Source organism: Syngnathoides biaculeatus, chromosome 23 (genome assembly GCF_019802595.1).
Source record: "Syngnathoides biaculeatus isolate LvHL_M chromosome 23, ASM1980259v1, whole genome shotgun sequence".
Lineage (NCBI taxonomy): Eukaryota > Metazoa > Chordata > Actinopteri > Syngnathiformes > Syngnathidae > Syngnathoides > Syngnathoides biaculeatus.
The window spans coordinates 543,911-557,650 of NC_084662.1; the positions used below are offsets into that span (position 1 = coordinate 543,911).

Here is a 13,740-nt window from a genome sequence, read left to right on the forward strand (position 1 = left end):
AGGCTCCAGTGAGATACGAACTCATGACCCCTGGTTTACCAAACCAATGCTCTAACCACTGAGCTTTGGGGCCTATTTCTCACATGAAACAAAGTGATACTCGAAAAGCTGAACGGAACTTGTAAGTTTCAGCATCTTTACGATTGTGACACCATCTACTGACAATTGATCAAACGTCAAATCCCGGCTCACAAGACAAATGAAAAAATTATCCTGGGGGACGGGGGGTGTTATCTGGGAAAACTCGTATGTGAAGTTCCTCATGTGTCAACGTACCACCATACTTCTAAATGTCTGAGAACTACATCTGTTATGTAGCAACATGCAGTGGCCAGGGAACATAGTCATATATGCCCTTAAAATGTTCATGTCATATTACAGACATTTTGTAAATAGTTCATTTCTTTCATCATAAATGTACAAATCGACAGTAAAAAATAGCCATGAGTATTCAAAACCTTTGCCCAGTATTAAGAGGAAGCACCATTTTGAGCTATGATCGCCAAGAATCTTGAGACGGATGTAACTTCTTCCCTTAACCTGAAAAACTTCAAATCCTGCTGCTTTTGGAGATGCAACAGAATATTTTTCTGTCCCTCGCTTTTTACTACAAGTAGAAAAAAGATAGAAAATACTTACCATCGAACCATGACGTCGGTCATGAGCAATTGAGAAACACATGGACTCCAATCCCAGAGCTTTTCAAACTTGGCACAATCATTCTTGAGGAACCGAAGAGTTGCAGCCATAAGGTCACGCAGTTTCATTCGTCTCGGACCATAGTGAACAGTCGATGCCTCTTCACAGGTAAAGAAGAGTCTCTGAAACACTGGAGGACTATCACTGAAGTAACTTGCAGAAAACCTTAAAGTGATAAAGCAGAAAAGTATTACATTGTTTTATTTTTCATCAAGCCTTTATTTGTCCATGAAATTGTAATTACTGTGTCTACACCGCAAAGGCTGAGGACCCCATTCAATCAATCGAGGAGATGGATCAGGCCCAGGGGTCCACCCAAGAGCATTCTGGCAGACACTTGACGGACCCAGCAGACCACTCCAATTACTGGTGACCCAATGTGGGCCAGCCAGGAGCCAATCCTATCTCGCATCAAATACCCCACACCCAACAAAAAATGTCGTACCACCTCACCTCCCCTCCCAGGAGAGCCTGGTATAAACCCTAGCCTCCACCCGCCCTCACAGACACACAGGTGGCCTTTATTTGTTGAAAAGAAGGGCAGATACGGGCACCCAATATAAGAATGATTGGGGGGTGGGGGGCCACCCACAGATCATGAGAGCGGAGCCCCAATGGCACGCAGTCATCTAGCCCAAGGGAGCTCAATGTTAGCTTCTTCTTCCGCACATAAGGTATGCTGTCCATTTTGGAGAAAATGTACGACTTTTAATTGCATCTTATGGTCCATACCATACATGGGTATATTAATCCATCTATTATTCACCACTTTTTGTTATTCATGGGGGTGAAAGGAACGAAAGCCCCACAAATAATGGGGGAACACTGTATTTTGAATGAATATGGACAGATGAGAATTTGTTCCCATAAGAGAAAAGAGGCTCCATTGACCAGGAAGTAGAGTTCGTAGTGACTGGTATTAAAGGAAGCTCTGGAAAAAAGCATTGTGGTAAACTGTTTAGCTTTTGGAGCTGTTGTTTTTGAAGGTCATCGATATACTACATCTCTGTAATCCAAGATAGGAGGCCAGTGGGTGGTCATTTAAACGAGACGCAATTTAGCTGAAGGTGTCCACCCGCACCCCCACCTCCAGAAGAGAGAACCTAAGCCAAATATTTTACCTCTGAGAGAAGAGTATTTCAAAATGTTCAGGCTGTCCCGTAAGTTTGACGACCCAAAAGACAGTTTATTGGCCCCTCTTAAAGTTACACAAGGGAGACTCAAAACACAAGGATACTGCTGCTGCTTGCACAAAGAATATTTCGGCTTTGAAACATGAAAATGGAAGACGACGAAAATTTCAAAACAGTTTTCATTGAAATCTTGCACCCAAATACGAGACACCATTTGGGTGTGGAAGCATGCCCGTGTTATCAGATTTATGTTTTTAATAGAAACTGAATATTATATCTACCTTCAACTTTAACAACTTTTATCATGTTATGGATTCTAGTTCTCCCGGTCAGGCTGTTCCTCATGTAATGTTTTTACCAGCCCCATGTGTATACATCTGGAAATAGATTGTCTTGTTTCATCTGCTCTCTCTCACTTTCAAATAACCAAAGTTTTAGTCTGATCTTTAGTATGAGGGGTGACAACTCAGACTTGTACACTTTCCTCTCTTTGCAAAGATTTTCCTCTCTTTTATAATTAAATCCACAAAGACAAGATTGTTTCCTTGCTTATGGTGTCAGAAAAAGATTTTGACAAAACAGTTTGTGTCACAAGTGGGATTCCAGACCAGTGACTGATCATCCAGGGCGAGCACACTAGTCCTGCCCTTACCCAAAAATTAGGACACAGTACTGCCTAGCTGCCTTCCTGGACCGGCCATGACCTTGGGATTCCAAACGAAACACAAAAAAATAAATAGATTAAAGGTAAAAAAGGTACTGCCTGCGTAAGTCTGGTGTGTCTGAGATGTATGTTGGAATAGCACAGGATATGTATGACAGCAGCAGAACAATGGTAAGGTGTGCCGTAGGTGTGACAGAAGAATTTAAGGTGGAAGTGGGACTGCATCAGGGTTGAGCTCTGAGCCCCTTCCTGTTTACTGTGTTATTGGATAGGCTTGCAGATGAGGTTAGACAGGAATCCCCTAGGACCATGATGTTCGCAGATGTGATATGCAGTGAAAGCAGGGAGCAGGTGGAGGAACAATTAAAAAGATGGGGACATACTGGAAAGGAGAGGAATGAAGATCAGCCCAAGTAAAACAGAATGTGTGCGTGTGAATGAGAGGGGTGGAGGTGAAGAGTGAGGTTCCTGGGTGAAGAAATAGCGAGGGTGGACATCTTCAAAAACTTAGGGTGAACAATCCAGAGCAATGGTGAGTGTGGTAAGGAAGTGAAGAAACAGGTCCAAGGAGGTTGGAACAGCTGCCGGACGGTGTGTTATATGACAGAAGAGTCTGTGCTACGATGAAGGGCAACGTTTATAAAACAGTGGTGAGGCAAGCCATGATGTACGGATCAAAGACGGTGGCACTTAAGAGACAAAAGGATGGATGTTTTGGAGACAAGGTTCGAGAGAGCAGACTTCGATGTTTTGGACATGTTCAGAGGCGAGAGAGTGAGTATGTTGGTGGAAGGGTGCCGAGGATGGAGCTGCCAGGCAAAAGTGCGAAAGGAAGACCAAAGAAGGTTGATGGATGTTGAGAGGGAAGACATGAGGGTAGTTGGTGTTAAGAGGAAGATGCAGGAGATAGGCTTGGATAGAAAAAGATGACAAGCTGTGGTGACCGAAAGGAAAAAGGAAAAGAAGTACTTATTGATTGGGAGCTTCAAATTCTGTGATAATGGCCTCCGAGCCCGTTATGCTTCAAACCAATTAATCTTGTGATTCAATGTGTACAAATGGGGGTTTCACAAAAGATACATTTAAGCATTCGTTTGTTGTGTCATCCACATGTCCAATTAATTTGAAGGGATCTCGTGATAAAATTGGGATTGGCACTGACATCCACAGCCAAATGTACTGAAACTACATGTCAGGTAGATAATATAGGAATCATCATTTGTTGGGTTCAGTCCCGACAACTTGTTATAGATTTATCATTGGGGAATCAGTAGTCCAAATATCACCTATCTTACAAGATTTGAGGCTGAGCTCATTTCACATAGTTGTGACAATTAGCAGCCAAAAATTTAGTTGTACAACACGTGAATGACTGGAGCAGACCAACATTGAGAAAACATTTTACAAAGGCCTAAATGACTCCTTTTACAGTGAAGAAAATGAGTATTTGAACATCCTGCTATATTGCAAGTTCTCCCACTTAGAAATCATGGAGGGGTCTGAAATTTTCATCATAGGTCCATGTTCACTGTGCGAGAGAATCTAAAAAGAAAAATCCAGAAATCACACCTTTAAAAGTCCCCCTCTACCCCATGTATTATCCTGAACCAGATTTACCTGTGTGAAGTCATTTGCTGCATAAAGACACCTGTCAACCCCATACAATCGGGAAGACTCAAACTTGTAACATGGCCAAGACCAAAGAGCTGTCCAAAGACAGAGACAAAATTGTACAACTCCACATGACTGGAAAGGGCTAAGGAGAAATTGCCAAGCATCTTAGTGGAAAAAAAGGTCCACCGTTGGAGCATTTATCAGAAAATGGAAGACGCTAAACATGACTGTCAATCTCAATCGGAGTGGACCCACAAGCAAGATATCACCTTGTGGGGTCTCAATGATCCTTAGAAAGGTGAGGAATCAGCCCAGGACTACACTAGACTGTATTAAGGAGAGGATGACCGCGGCCATGTGTTGTGAGATTTTGGGGAATAACCTCTTTCCCTCAGTCAGAGCGTTGAAGATGGGTCGTGGCTGGGTCTTTCAACATGACAATAACCCGAAGCACACAGACAGGAAAACCAAGTAGTGGCTCCATAAGAAGCATATCCAGGTTCTTACATGGCCGAGCCAATCTCCAGACCTAAACCAAATAGAAAATCTTTGGATGGAGCTGAAAAACCGTGTTTCTCAGCGACAGCCCAGAAACCTGTCTGATCTAGAGATGATCTGTGTGGAGGAGTGAGCCAAAATCCCCCGGTAGCGTGTGCAAATCTGGTGAACAACAACAAGAAACGTTTGACCTCTGTAATTGCAAAGAAAGGCTACTCTACCACATAACATTGGTTTTCTCAGGTATTCAAATACTTATTTGCGGCTCTCTCACCGTGGACATGAACCTACGATGAAAATTATCATGATTTCTAAGTGGGAGAACTTGCAAAACAGCAGTGTGTACAAATACTTATTTTGTTCATTGTATATAAGTGACTTTTTTTTTTTTGGACAGACTTTTGCCCACCGTCTGTCTCACTAACACAAGCAGAGCTGTCTCTCTTTGATGTTGTCTGTTCAGCCCCATACATTTCTTTGGCAAACAACCTGCAGCAAAATGGCAAGATTTTGGCTTCGTCTTTGGGTTATAATATTTTATATTATGTGGCTTCTCGGTCTTCCTCGGACTGCGGAAAGATCTCGCGCTATCAATGGTTTCTCCGTCGATATGCATGGAAATACCATTGAAATACCCCTCGCTGAAATACTTGAAGCCCTGCTGTCGGCTTTTCAACAATATTTCACAATTCGCTAAGAATGCGATTGAGAAATCAGCTGGTAAATAGGACAACTTCGTTCTAGTCTTTTCTTCCTGCGCCGCCATTTTTGCTTGTTTGTTCGAGCTTAGCACACGTGGGGTGACGTAACTTCAGGAGGCGTGGTTAAGTGCCCTGTACGGAGGGGTCAATTACTTCCATGCAGAGTTCATGTTCCTATGTGTCACCTGGATCCAAGTTTTGTCGACAATGGTTATGCAGTGGTAAATGTTGAAGTGATTTTTCCAAAAATCACAAAGGGTTAGCTGAGTGCCACTAGTCACCTCGAAGCATTTTTGGAACAAAAATTTTGTACAGAAATTCTTGAAATTAGTGATGACTTGTTGGTCCATGGGCTGAATCAAGGGCATTGTGTTAGGAGTATGAAACTTGACTTGGTGAATTTTAATTCATCAGTTAAGTCGTCCTCCAAACCTGGAGTGTGGGCGTGCACATTGTCCACAAGCAGAAGGAAACATGAGGGGGTGCGTTCGAAAGCACAATAAGAAATAGTCTTGGGTCAGCTGGTCGGGAGGTTCGAATACCGACTTTCGTTTGAAAACCAAAGCAAAAAACTCTGTAAATTTTCGTTCGAAAACAGATTTTTACGAAAACAGCAACGTTGAAAAACCGAGGTACCACTGTAGTCACACACAGTGGGTGGAATCAATTAGCCGATGAGCACTGTCATACAGAAAATACGGTAAGGGATCCAAAAAAAACAAAAAGACAAAACAGTTTGTGGTTTTAATTTCTCGACTTACTGTAACATTTTACACCACGGAGTAATTATGTCAGGCGAAAAACTGCTTCCGGTCACCGACCAGGTGGCAGTGAAAACGAAGAGGCTGCGGCAAGCTGATCGTACAATAAATCAATCCTGGTGAATCTGAATTAGAGATAAAAGTGGACTTTCGTGAAAATTCCTGAAAATACAAATGCAAGCAATAGTGGGGGTCTGGGGAAATAAAAAAAAAAAAAAATTGATGGGTGTGGTGCATTCTGGCGATACCTGTGAAAAAAATTCTGACAAAAATTGAAAGTAAAATTTGACCAAAGTATGGGAGTAAACTTGTTTTATTGGCAGACATCAAAACACTACTCGCATAACGGGGGGGAGCTCTGTGAACTCGCCACTCCGGAAGAGCAACAACAAAAACAGTCCGTGCTGAACCCCGCATCCCAACTCGAGGTCCCACGGGTGAATTATGTAAACACCACTATGGTACCCGTTTTTTGCGACAGCTGTTCGGTTAAAACCGGTTATGAAAGTAAGCGTTTTTTTGCGATCCCTAGTGCGCATGCACTGCCTGAAGTTGATGCTTCACTATCTTGATATTTTAGAAACAGATTCATACCAATGGAAGATGAGAGAGTCTTCGCCAAATCAGCGGGTCTCCTGTTTTTCCGGTGCGACTCCAGCGCTTTGACGCCCATTTTTTCAAGCTGGTAACTCTGCTTGGACAGATGGCAGTAAAACATGTGCCGATCTTTTGGATCTCGACGAACCCAGCTCCCAAACTGACTTTCAACCCAAGCTTCTTGAAAAATGCACTTCCCCGTGATACAAGTTGACTCGACGAAAGAACTACGGTACGTCGTAACAAAGACGAAGTGAAATGCCTACTCACAGAAACAAACAATGGAATATCGACAAGATGGCGAATAGTTGTCAACACGGTGACTTCCGTTGACAATTTCCGGCTGATTTGGACGCCAGACGGATCGCTATTTTTTTTTTTAAATAAAAGATTTATTTATTTTTTCGGGAGGATTTTGGCGGTAGAGGTCCTCCCTTTTTTTTTTTTTTTTTTAAATTTAAGGCCTTTTTAGGGGCTTGACCAGTTTTCGCGGATTTTAAGGACTTTTAGGAGCCCCTAAATGCACCTTCGAAAATTTAGGGGTTTTTAGGGACTTTTAGGGCCGCATCCGAACCGTGTACAGTTGACGAAAAAAGTATTCGGCAGTAGAAACCATCAACGAGCTGTCTCGACTCAATACCATCTGACTTTTTCTAAACTATTGTGAAGTCAGTGGTACCGGATTTGCAGCAAATCAATTGCTCACTTAAGTCTGGATAGTTTCCCAAAGCTCTCAATGTAGCTGCTGGAAAGCCTCTTCTAAAAAAACAGAGCACTGGACGATTCCATGTTTGCAACCTATAGACCCATCCCAAATCTCCCGTTCATAGCCAAGATTCTTGAGAAAGTTATTTTTAATCAACTTAGCAATTTCTTGAGTTTAAATGGACTTTTGACAAGTTTCAATCAGGTTTCCAATCTCCTCACAGTACAGAATCTGCTCTTATCAAAGTGCTAAAATATATAAGGTTGAATACTGACTCAGGAAAGGTGTCAATTTTGGTCTTGTTGGATATCAGGGCGGCTTTTGATACGGTAGATCACAATATACTGCTAATGTTGGCAACGTGGGTAGGACTAAACAGAACGGTCCTTAAATGGTTTAGGTCCTACCTGGAGGAAAGGAGATACTTTGTGACCATTGGGGGTGGTTGTTGTGATAGCCAGCGTGACAGTGTTGCTGTGTCAACGTAGACAATCGAGGGTTATAGCCGTAGGAAAGCGCCCGCCTCGGACGGTCGGTGCCATAGATATTCTGCCGTGAGCGTAGTAGGGCGCACCGGGCAGTTGAACGCGTGCTGCGTGTCGTGTGGCCCGGTGCCACAGTCCGGGCAGACGTCAGCAACTGTGTCGTCGAGGCAGTGTTTGTAGCGCCATTGGTGGTGCTCGGTGTCAGCGAATGGCAATGACCTATGGGGTTCCTAAGGGTCAGTTCTAGGACCTCTACTGTTCAGCCTGTATAGCTACCCTTGGGTAAAATTTTTCAAAACTTTAATTTTGACTACCATAGCTATGCAGATGACAGTTATATTTAGCAGTGTCTCCAGATGACTACAGTTCAATTGAGCTATTGTGCCATTGTCTCAATCAGATAAATTACTGGATGAGCCAAAATTTTCATCACCTAAATCACAACAAAACTAAGACAATTGTTTTTTGTAATAAAGAAAAGATAATTGGTGTTAGTTAACACCTGGACCCTCTTTGAAAACCAAAGACAAAGTCCAAAACGTTGCGTGTTCTGATTCTGACCTGACTTTCAACAATCATATGAAATCAATCACAAAAATTGCCTTCTACTATCTGAAGAACATATCTAGAGTAAAATCTTGTATGTCAAGCAAAACCACGAAAAGCTCATCCATGCTTTTATCTCAAGTAGACTTGACTACTGTCATGGTCTTCTGACTGGACTCCCAAAAATAAAGAGTATTAAACGGCTGCAGGTCATTTCAGATTTTAGAAAAGATTTTAAAGTTCTGATACTGGGCTATAAATCAATAAATGATTTAGGTCCTGAATACATTAAAGAAATTCTTACGGAATACAAACCCAGGAGAGCTCTGAGATCGACTGACTCAGGTCAAACATTGGAGGGCAGAGAGAGTCCAAAGCAAAGATGGTGAAGCAGCATTTCGCTATTATGCTGCACACAAATGGAATAAGTTGCCAACAGAGGTGACGTCATCCCCAAGTTTGAATGTTTTTAAATCCAGGTTGAAAACTCTTCTTTTTTATCATGGTTTTTAGAAAACTCTACTTTTTTTATCATGTTACTTGCATTGTATGCGGTTTTAATTCTGCTTTTTTTTATATTTTGACATTTTTATTGTTTTTATGCCGTTCTAAATCTTTTCTCTATTTTCAAATGCCTTTAATCATGTAAAGGACATGAGTTATCTCATCTATGAAATGCGCTGTACAAACAAATTTGCTTTGCTTTGCTTAAAACTAAGTGAGACAACCGTATAAACGTCACTTGCAAATATTTAAAAAAAAAAAACGGCAGAGATTAATGAAAATATCTCGTATGATAAAGAGTCGATAGTTCGCTTCTTCATGCCATTGTTAGTGAGAAACGCAGACTTACGCCTGAGCGTCGTGGCTAATGCAAAGAAGTTTGCTGAGGGCCACACAAAGGCGCTCATGGAGATCGTGGTTGATCTTCCCATTTGCCTTCACCCTCTCAGCATTCCGCTCCAGCAAGTCCAGAAGAATGGGTCGCAAGTGTCTTGCAATTAACAGTGTATAATCTTTCTCCAACAACAGCTGGGCCAGGCACTCTAGAATACAGTGTCTATCCCGCTGACACCATATCTGAGAAAAGAGGATAATGTATCAAAACTATGACTTCATGGCGAAAGTGTTTACATCCACGCTGTTAACAAGACCACAAAAATGTGTCGTTTTTTTTTTTTTTAGTTAGACACACACCATATTTATGTAACCACGCCATGTACAGGTTTAGAAAAAACAGAACTACGTCTAGCATGCCATCAGTGGAAAAACAAGCTTGTACCTTTTTTGAGAGAAACTGCCTTAGACCGCTGTGACTTTCATCCATACGGCTACATATCGTTGCCAGTGTTGATACGCTCAGTTCTAAATTTTCCATCGTATCCTTAATCCTGTGTAGAAAGCAGTTTGTGGTTAAAAAAGAAAAAAAAACTTGTGAGTGGCTTTTTTCACATCAGACGACCACGTTTCTACCCCAGTAAAGAAATGGGATCCACGTGAGAAAGTTCTATTCTTTCCGGGTCAATGTAACTACTTCCACCCAGTGACGTTGAACAGATCATAGCGGTACAAACCAATGTCGTACAATCAAGGGGGCGTAAAAGTGTCGCCGCCGCCATTTTAGAAAATCCTTTTCCGGTGGCAAACACATGGTCCCGCGAACATTCCAGCTGTAAACATAGGTGAAATAGTCATTTCAATACATTAGTGGGCTAACTACACCGCTGATGGCCCAAAACTACATTGAAAATTGGGAATTGTGTCTCAAGTGGTCATGTTCTTCGTTTCGTATGTGAAGAGGGTAGCCGTTGTTCAGGCATTAACGCATGATTAATCTTACAAAGTAAAAGGAGAATGGTATTTATTGATGTTACATATTATGTGCACATTTGAATGGTATTGAAGTCTTTGTTGGTGTATATATTTTAACACAATATAAATCATGCACAGTTATGAGGAGACAATTTTATGACACAGATTGTGCCTTTCTGCATCAAGAACTATCCAAGTTGTGCCGATTTATTGATACATGTATTTCATTATATTACATTATATTAAAATATATATATATAGAGAGAGAGAGATTTAACTTTAAAAATTCAGGCAGCTGTAATATTTACTGACAATTTCATATAAAATATTGGTCATATTGTACTTACAGTCTTGTTTTTCCTCATTTGCAGGTCTGAATTGGATACTTGATCCAGAACCAACGGATGTTCAGCCACCTGCTTCCATAGTTGAGGATCTACTGGTGAGTCATGAGTACATTAAAGCGAAGAACCATGTTCACTGGTTGACAATGGCTGGTTGTCTGTGTCATTGAAGAGGAAACTAATGTCACAGTACAATTTGAAAGCAGTGGCATGGGGAATCACCAATGAAGCTGATGCCCTGCGACTCTACCAGGATCAACTGGGTGGTGCTGTATGTGAAACTGGTATGTCATATTTTTTCCACATTTGCTATAAACAACAATCAACACCGGCATTGTGGTGCAGCTGGAAAGCGTTGCCCTCACAGCTCTGATGACCCAGGTTCAATCCCGGACCCGCTTGTGTCGAGTTTGCATGTTCTCCCCGTGCGTGCACGTTTTTTTTCCTCCCACATCCCAAAAACATGCATTAATTGGACACTCTAAATTGGCCCTAGGTGTGATTGTGGTTATGACATTTGTCTGTCTCTATGTGCCCTGCGATTGGCTGGGAAACAGTTCAGGATGTACCCAACCTCCTGCCCGTTGATAGCTGGGATAGGCTCCAGCACTCCAGCGATCCTTGTGAGGATAAGCGGCTCAGAAAATGGATGGATGGAATAATCAACACATTTATTATTTGTGTGCATCAAAAATATCAAGTTTCTGTTAATTATTCAGGTATCGGTCTTCACAAGTCAGGGGTCTTTGGTGAGTCTCCCGATGCCTTTTCCCCCCTTCAAGAGGGAAGGTATTCTGGAAATACCAGAGGCCCAGGACCTCATGCCTCAATTGATCTAAGTCAAGTGTCCATATTCAGCGGCACAGATGAAAATAATGGATGGAGCAAAGACACTTAAAACCTTCTTTCTTGGTGAGTAGCTAAACTGTCATAATTATGCTATTTAATGCTACTTTAACATTGACTTTTGCTCTTATTCTGGTGTAATTTCAGAAGTACAAAATGACAACCTCATCCTCAAAAAAAAGTCATCCATGCTATCATCAAATCCAGAGTCAGATGTACCTTCCAGGAACAAGATGCTGTGACCTTGTGGTACGGTCACCGAAAACTATGCCATCGTCAGGATACCTGTCGATAGATTTTGGCTCCCCAACCTGTATATCCTAGTGGAATTTTATAATTCAAAATGTTTACCTTCAATTACAGAATAACCATCTTCAATAGTTGTATCCGATCGGATACTATGGTTTTGTCATGTAAACCTCCACCGCCGTAGATCAGGATCGACTTTGTAAGACCATGAAGATATTATTTTTACAGCCCCAGTTGTTAGTGGTGGTCACAAAGTTAAAAAAGTATTTACAATATGTTGTGTTGCTTTTTATGCCTCTTTGCTCAGAATATAAATGTATTATGTACAAAACGTGATTAATAAACAAGTTAATGTATGTTTAAAGAAAACTGTTTTCATTTGATTGTACTGCTGATTGTACATTGGAACACAGGTTCATTTTCTGTGATGAACATGGTGTTAGCTCTAAATCATTACATAAGACATTTTAAAGAGTCTGGTTTAAAATACATAAGGACTAATAGCACACAAGCATTCATATCAATTTCAGTATACAACGGTATACTGTACACATTACATTTATAATGTAAAATTTGGCTTTCTCATTTCATTTATTTTCACACCTAAAATGAAATGCAGTTATCCTAAATATGCATCATAGAAGATCAATCTGCTTTCTAATCACATCTTTTAATTTATAATGTAAAATTTGGCTTTCTCATCATTTCATTTATTTTCTCACCTAAAATGAAATCCAATTATCCTAAATATACATCATGGAAGATCAATCTGCTTTATAATCACATCCTTTAATACTTAACTACATGTAGATTTATTGTTTACATTCTTCCAACCTGTATTTTAACAGTGGTCCTTGTAAGTTTATTTGAGTGGAACATAATTGGAAGATTTTGGTAGCTATGGCCAAGTATCTCAAATTTTTTATTGATTCATTTGCACGTTCAACATGAAAACACGTCCCCTTGCGATCTTGTAACAAACCGCAGCCTCTTGTGCTGTAAATGCACTCTTGTTGGAAAGGAAATCTGTAAGAAAAATACATCACTGCTAGCAGTAACCTACACACACATTCAAATAATACATTCATTCAAATAACTTTGTATATGATTATCTTTACCTTTTCGTTGCTGTCCGCTGTGTTAGAAATAGTTTGCACTTTTAAAACTCGAGCAAGAGGTTCTTAATATTTTTTGAGTAGTTTAACTTCTTCAGCGTAGAAATAAAGCCATCCTTGCATTTGAAAACACGAGATCATTTTTTACATAGTAAAGGTACAGAAAATCCTTTTTACAGTTAACTTTGTATGGGCAGCGAAAGGGATATGTTTTGGTTTCTGTTTCTTCTCAAACATGGATTGCTCCTAATAAAAACAAGTTACAACAAAAGATATTTATCAAAATTATCCCTGATTATCCCAAACATTCATTCATTCAAGTTCAAAATGTTTTATTTTTTGTAGCTGCTTTCATCCGGATTTGTTTGCCACCGGAAGTGCGAAATCTTGTTAAATCTCGCAAACGACCTTATGCACCCTAAAGTCAGCACAAGGAGCTGGACGTGACAACCACCTGAGTAAGAGCAATGTTCCCATCAAAGTCAAAGCATGAACACAGAAAGAAATCGAAACTTGGTCATTACTTGTTCGATTTTCATGAGATTAATTATATTGACAAAGAAAGTGCTTTTCATGCATAGTATTGAAATAAAAAAAAAAAACTTGTATTTGTGAAGGTAAAAAGGCAGCACAGTGAATCAGATGGAAACCGTTGGCCTCACAGTTCTGAGGTCCAGGTTCAATCCCGGACCCGCCTGTGTGGAGTTTCATATTCTTCCTGTGCCTGCGTGGGTTTTCTCCGGCCACTCCGGTTTCCTCCTACATCCCAAAAACATGCAACATTAATTGGACACTCTAAATTGCCCCTAGGTGTGATTGTGAGTGCGGCTGTTTGCCTCAATGTGCCTTGCGATTGGCTGGCAACCAGTTCAAGGTGTACCCGGCCTCCTGCCCGTTGACAGCTGGGATAGGCTCCATCACCCCCCACGACCCTTGCGAGGATAACCGTTTAAGAAAATGGGTGGATGTA

General features: G+C 41.0%; 1 protein-coding gene and 1 long non-coding RNA gene across 6 annotated transcripts in view; both read right to left on the minus strand.

Annotated features, from left to right (window-relative positions):
• Positions 1-10,229, minus strand: part of mdn1 (midasin AAA ATPase 1) — a 326,227-nt gene extending 315,998 nt beyond the window's left edge. For 2 of the 5 annotated variants that reach the window (XM_061812803.1, XM_061812800.1), the window contains exons 1-4: positions 9,878-9,986; positions 9,687-9,795; positions 9,258-9,484; positions 640-864 (exon numbers count right to left, since the gene is read on the minus strand). In XM_061812803.1, the coding sequence (XP_061668787.1) occupies positions 640-864; positions 9,258-9,484; positions 9,687-9,795; positions 9,878-9,966 (650 nt within the window). In that variant the 5' untranslated portion in view covers positions 9,967-9,986. Of the gene's footprint in view, positions 1-639; positions 865-9,257; positions 9,485-9,686; positions 9,796-9,877 lie in introns of all 5 variants that reach the window. The other 3 variants (XM_061812804.1, XM_061812805.1, XM_061812802.1) reach the window with 2 other exon arrangements.
• Positions 10,230-11,552: 1,323 nt separating this feature from the next.
• Positions 11,553-13,740, minus strand: part of LOC133496804 (uncharacterized) — a 34,800-nt gene continuing 32,612 nt past the window's right edge. The window contains exon 2 of the long non-coding RNA XR_009793862.1: positions 11,553-13,702. This is a non-coding gene — a long non-coding RNA (uncharacterized LOC133496804). The remainder of the gene's footprint in view (positions 13,703-13,740) is intronic.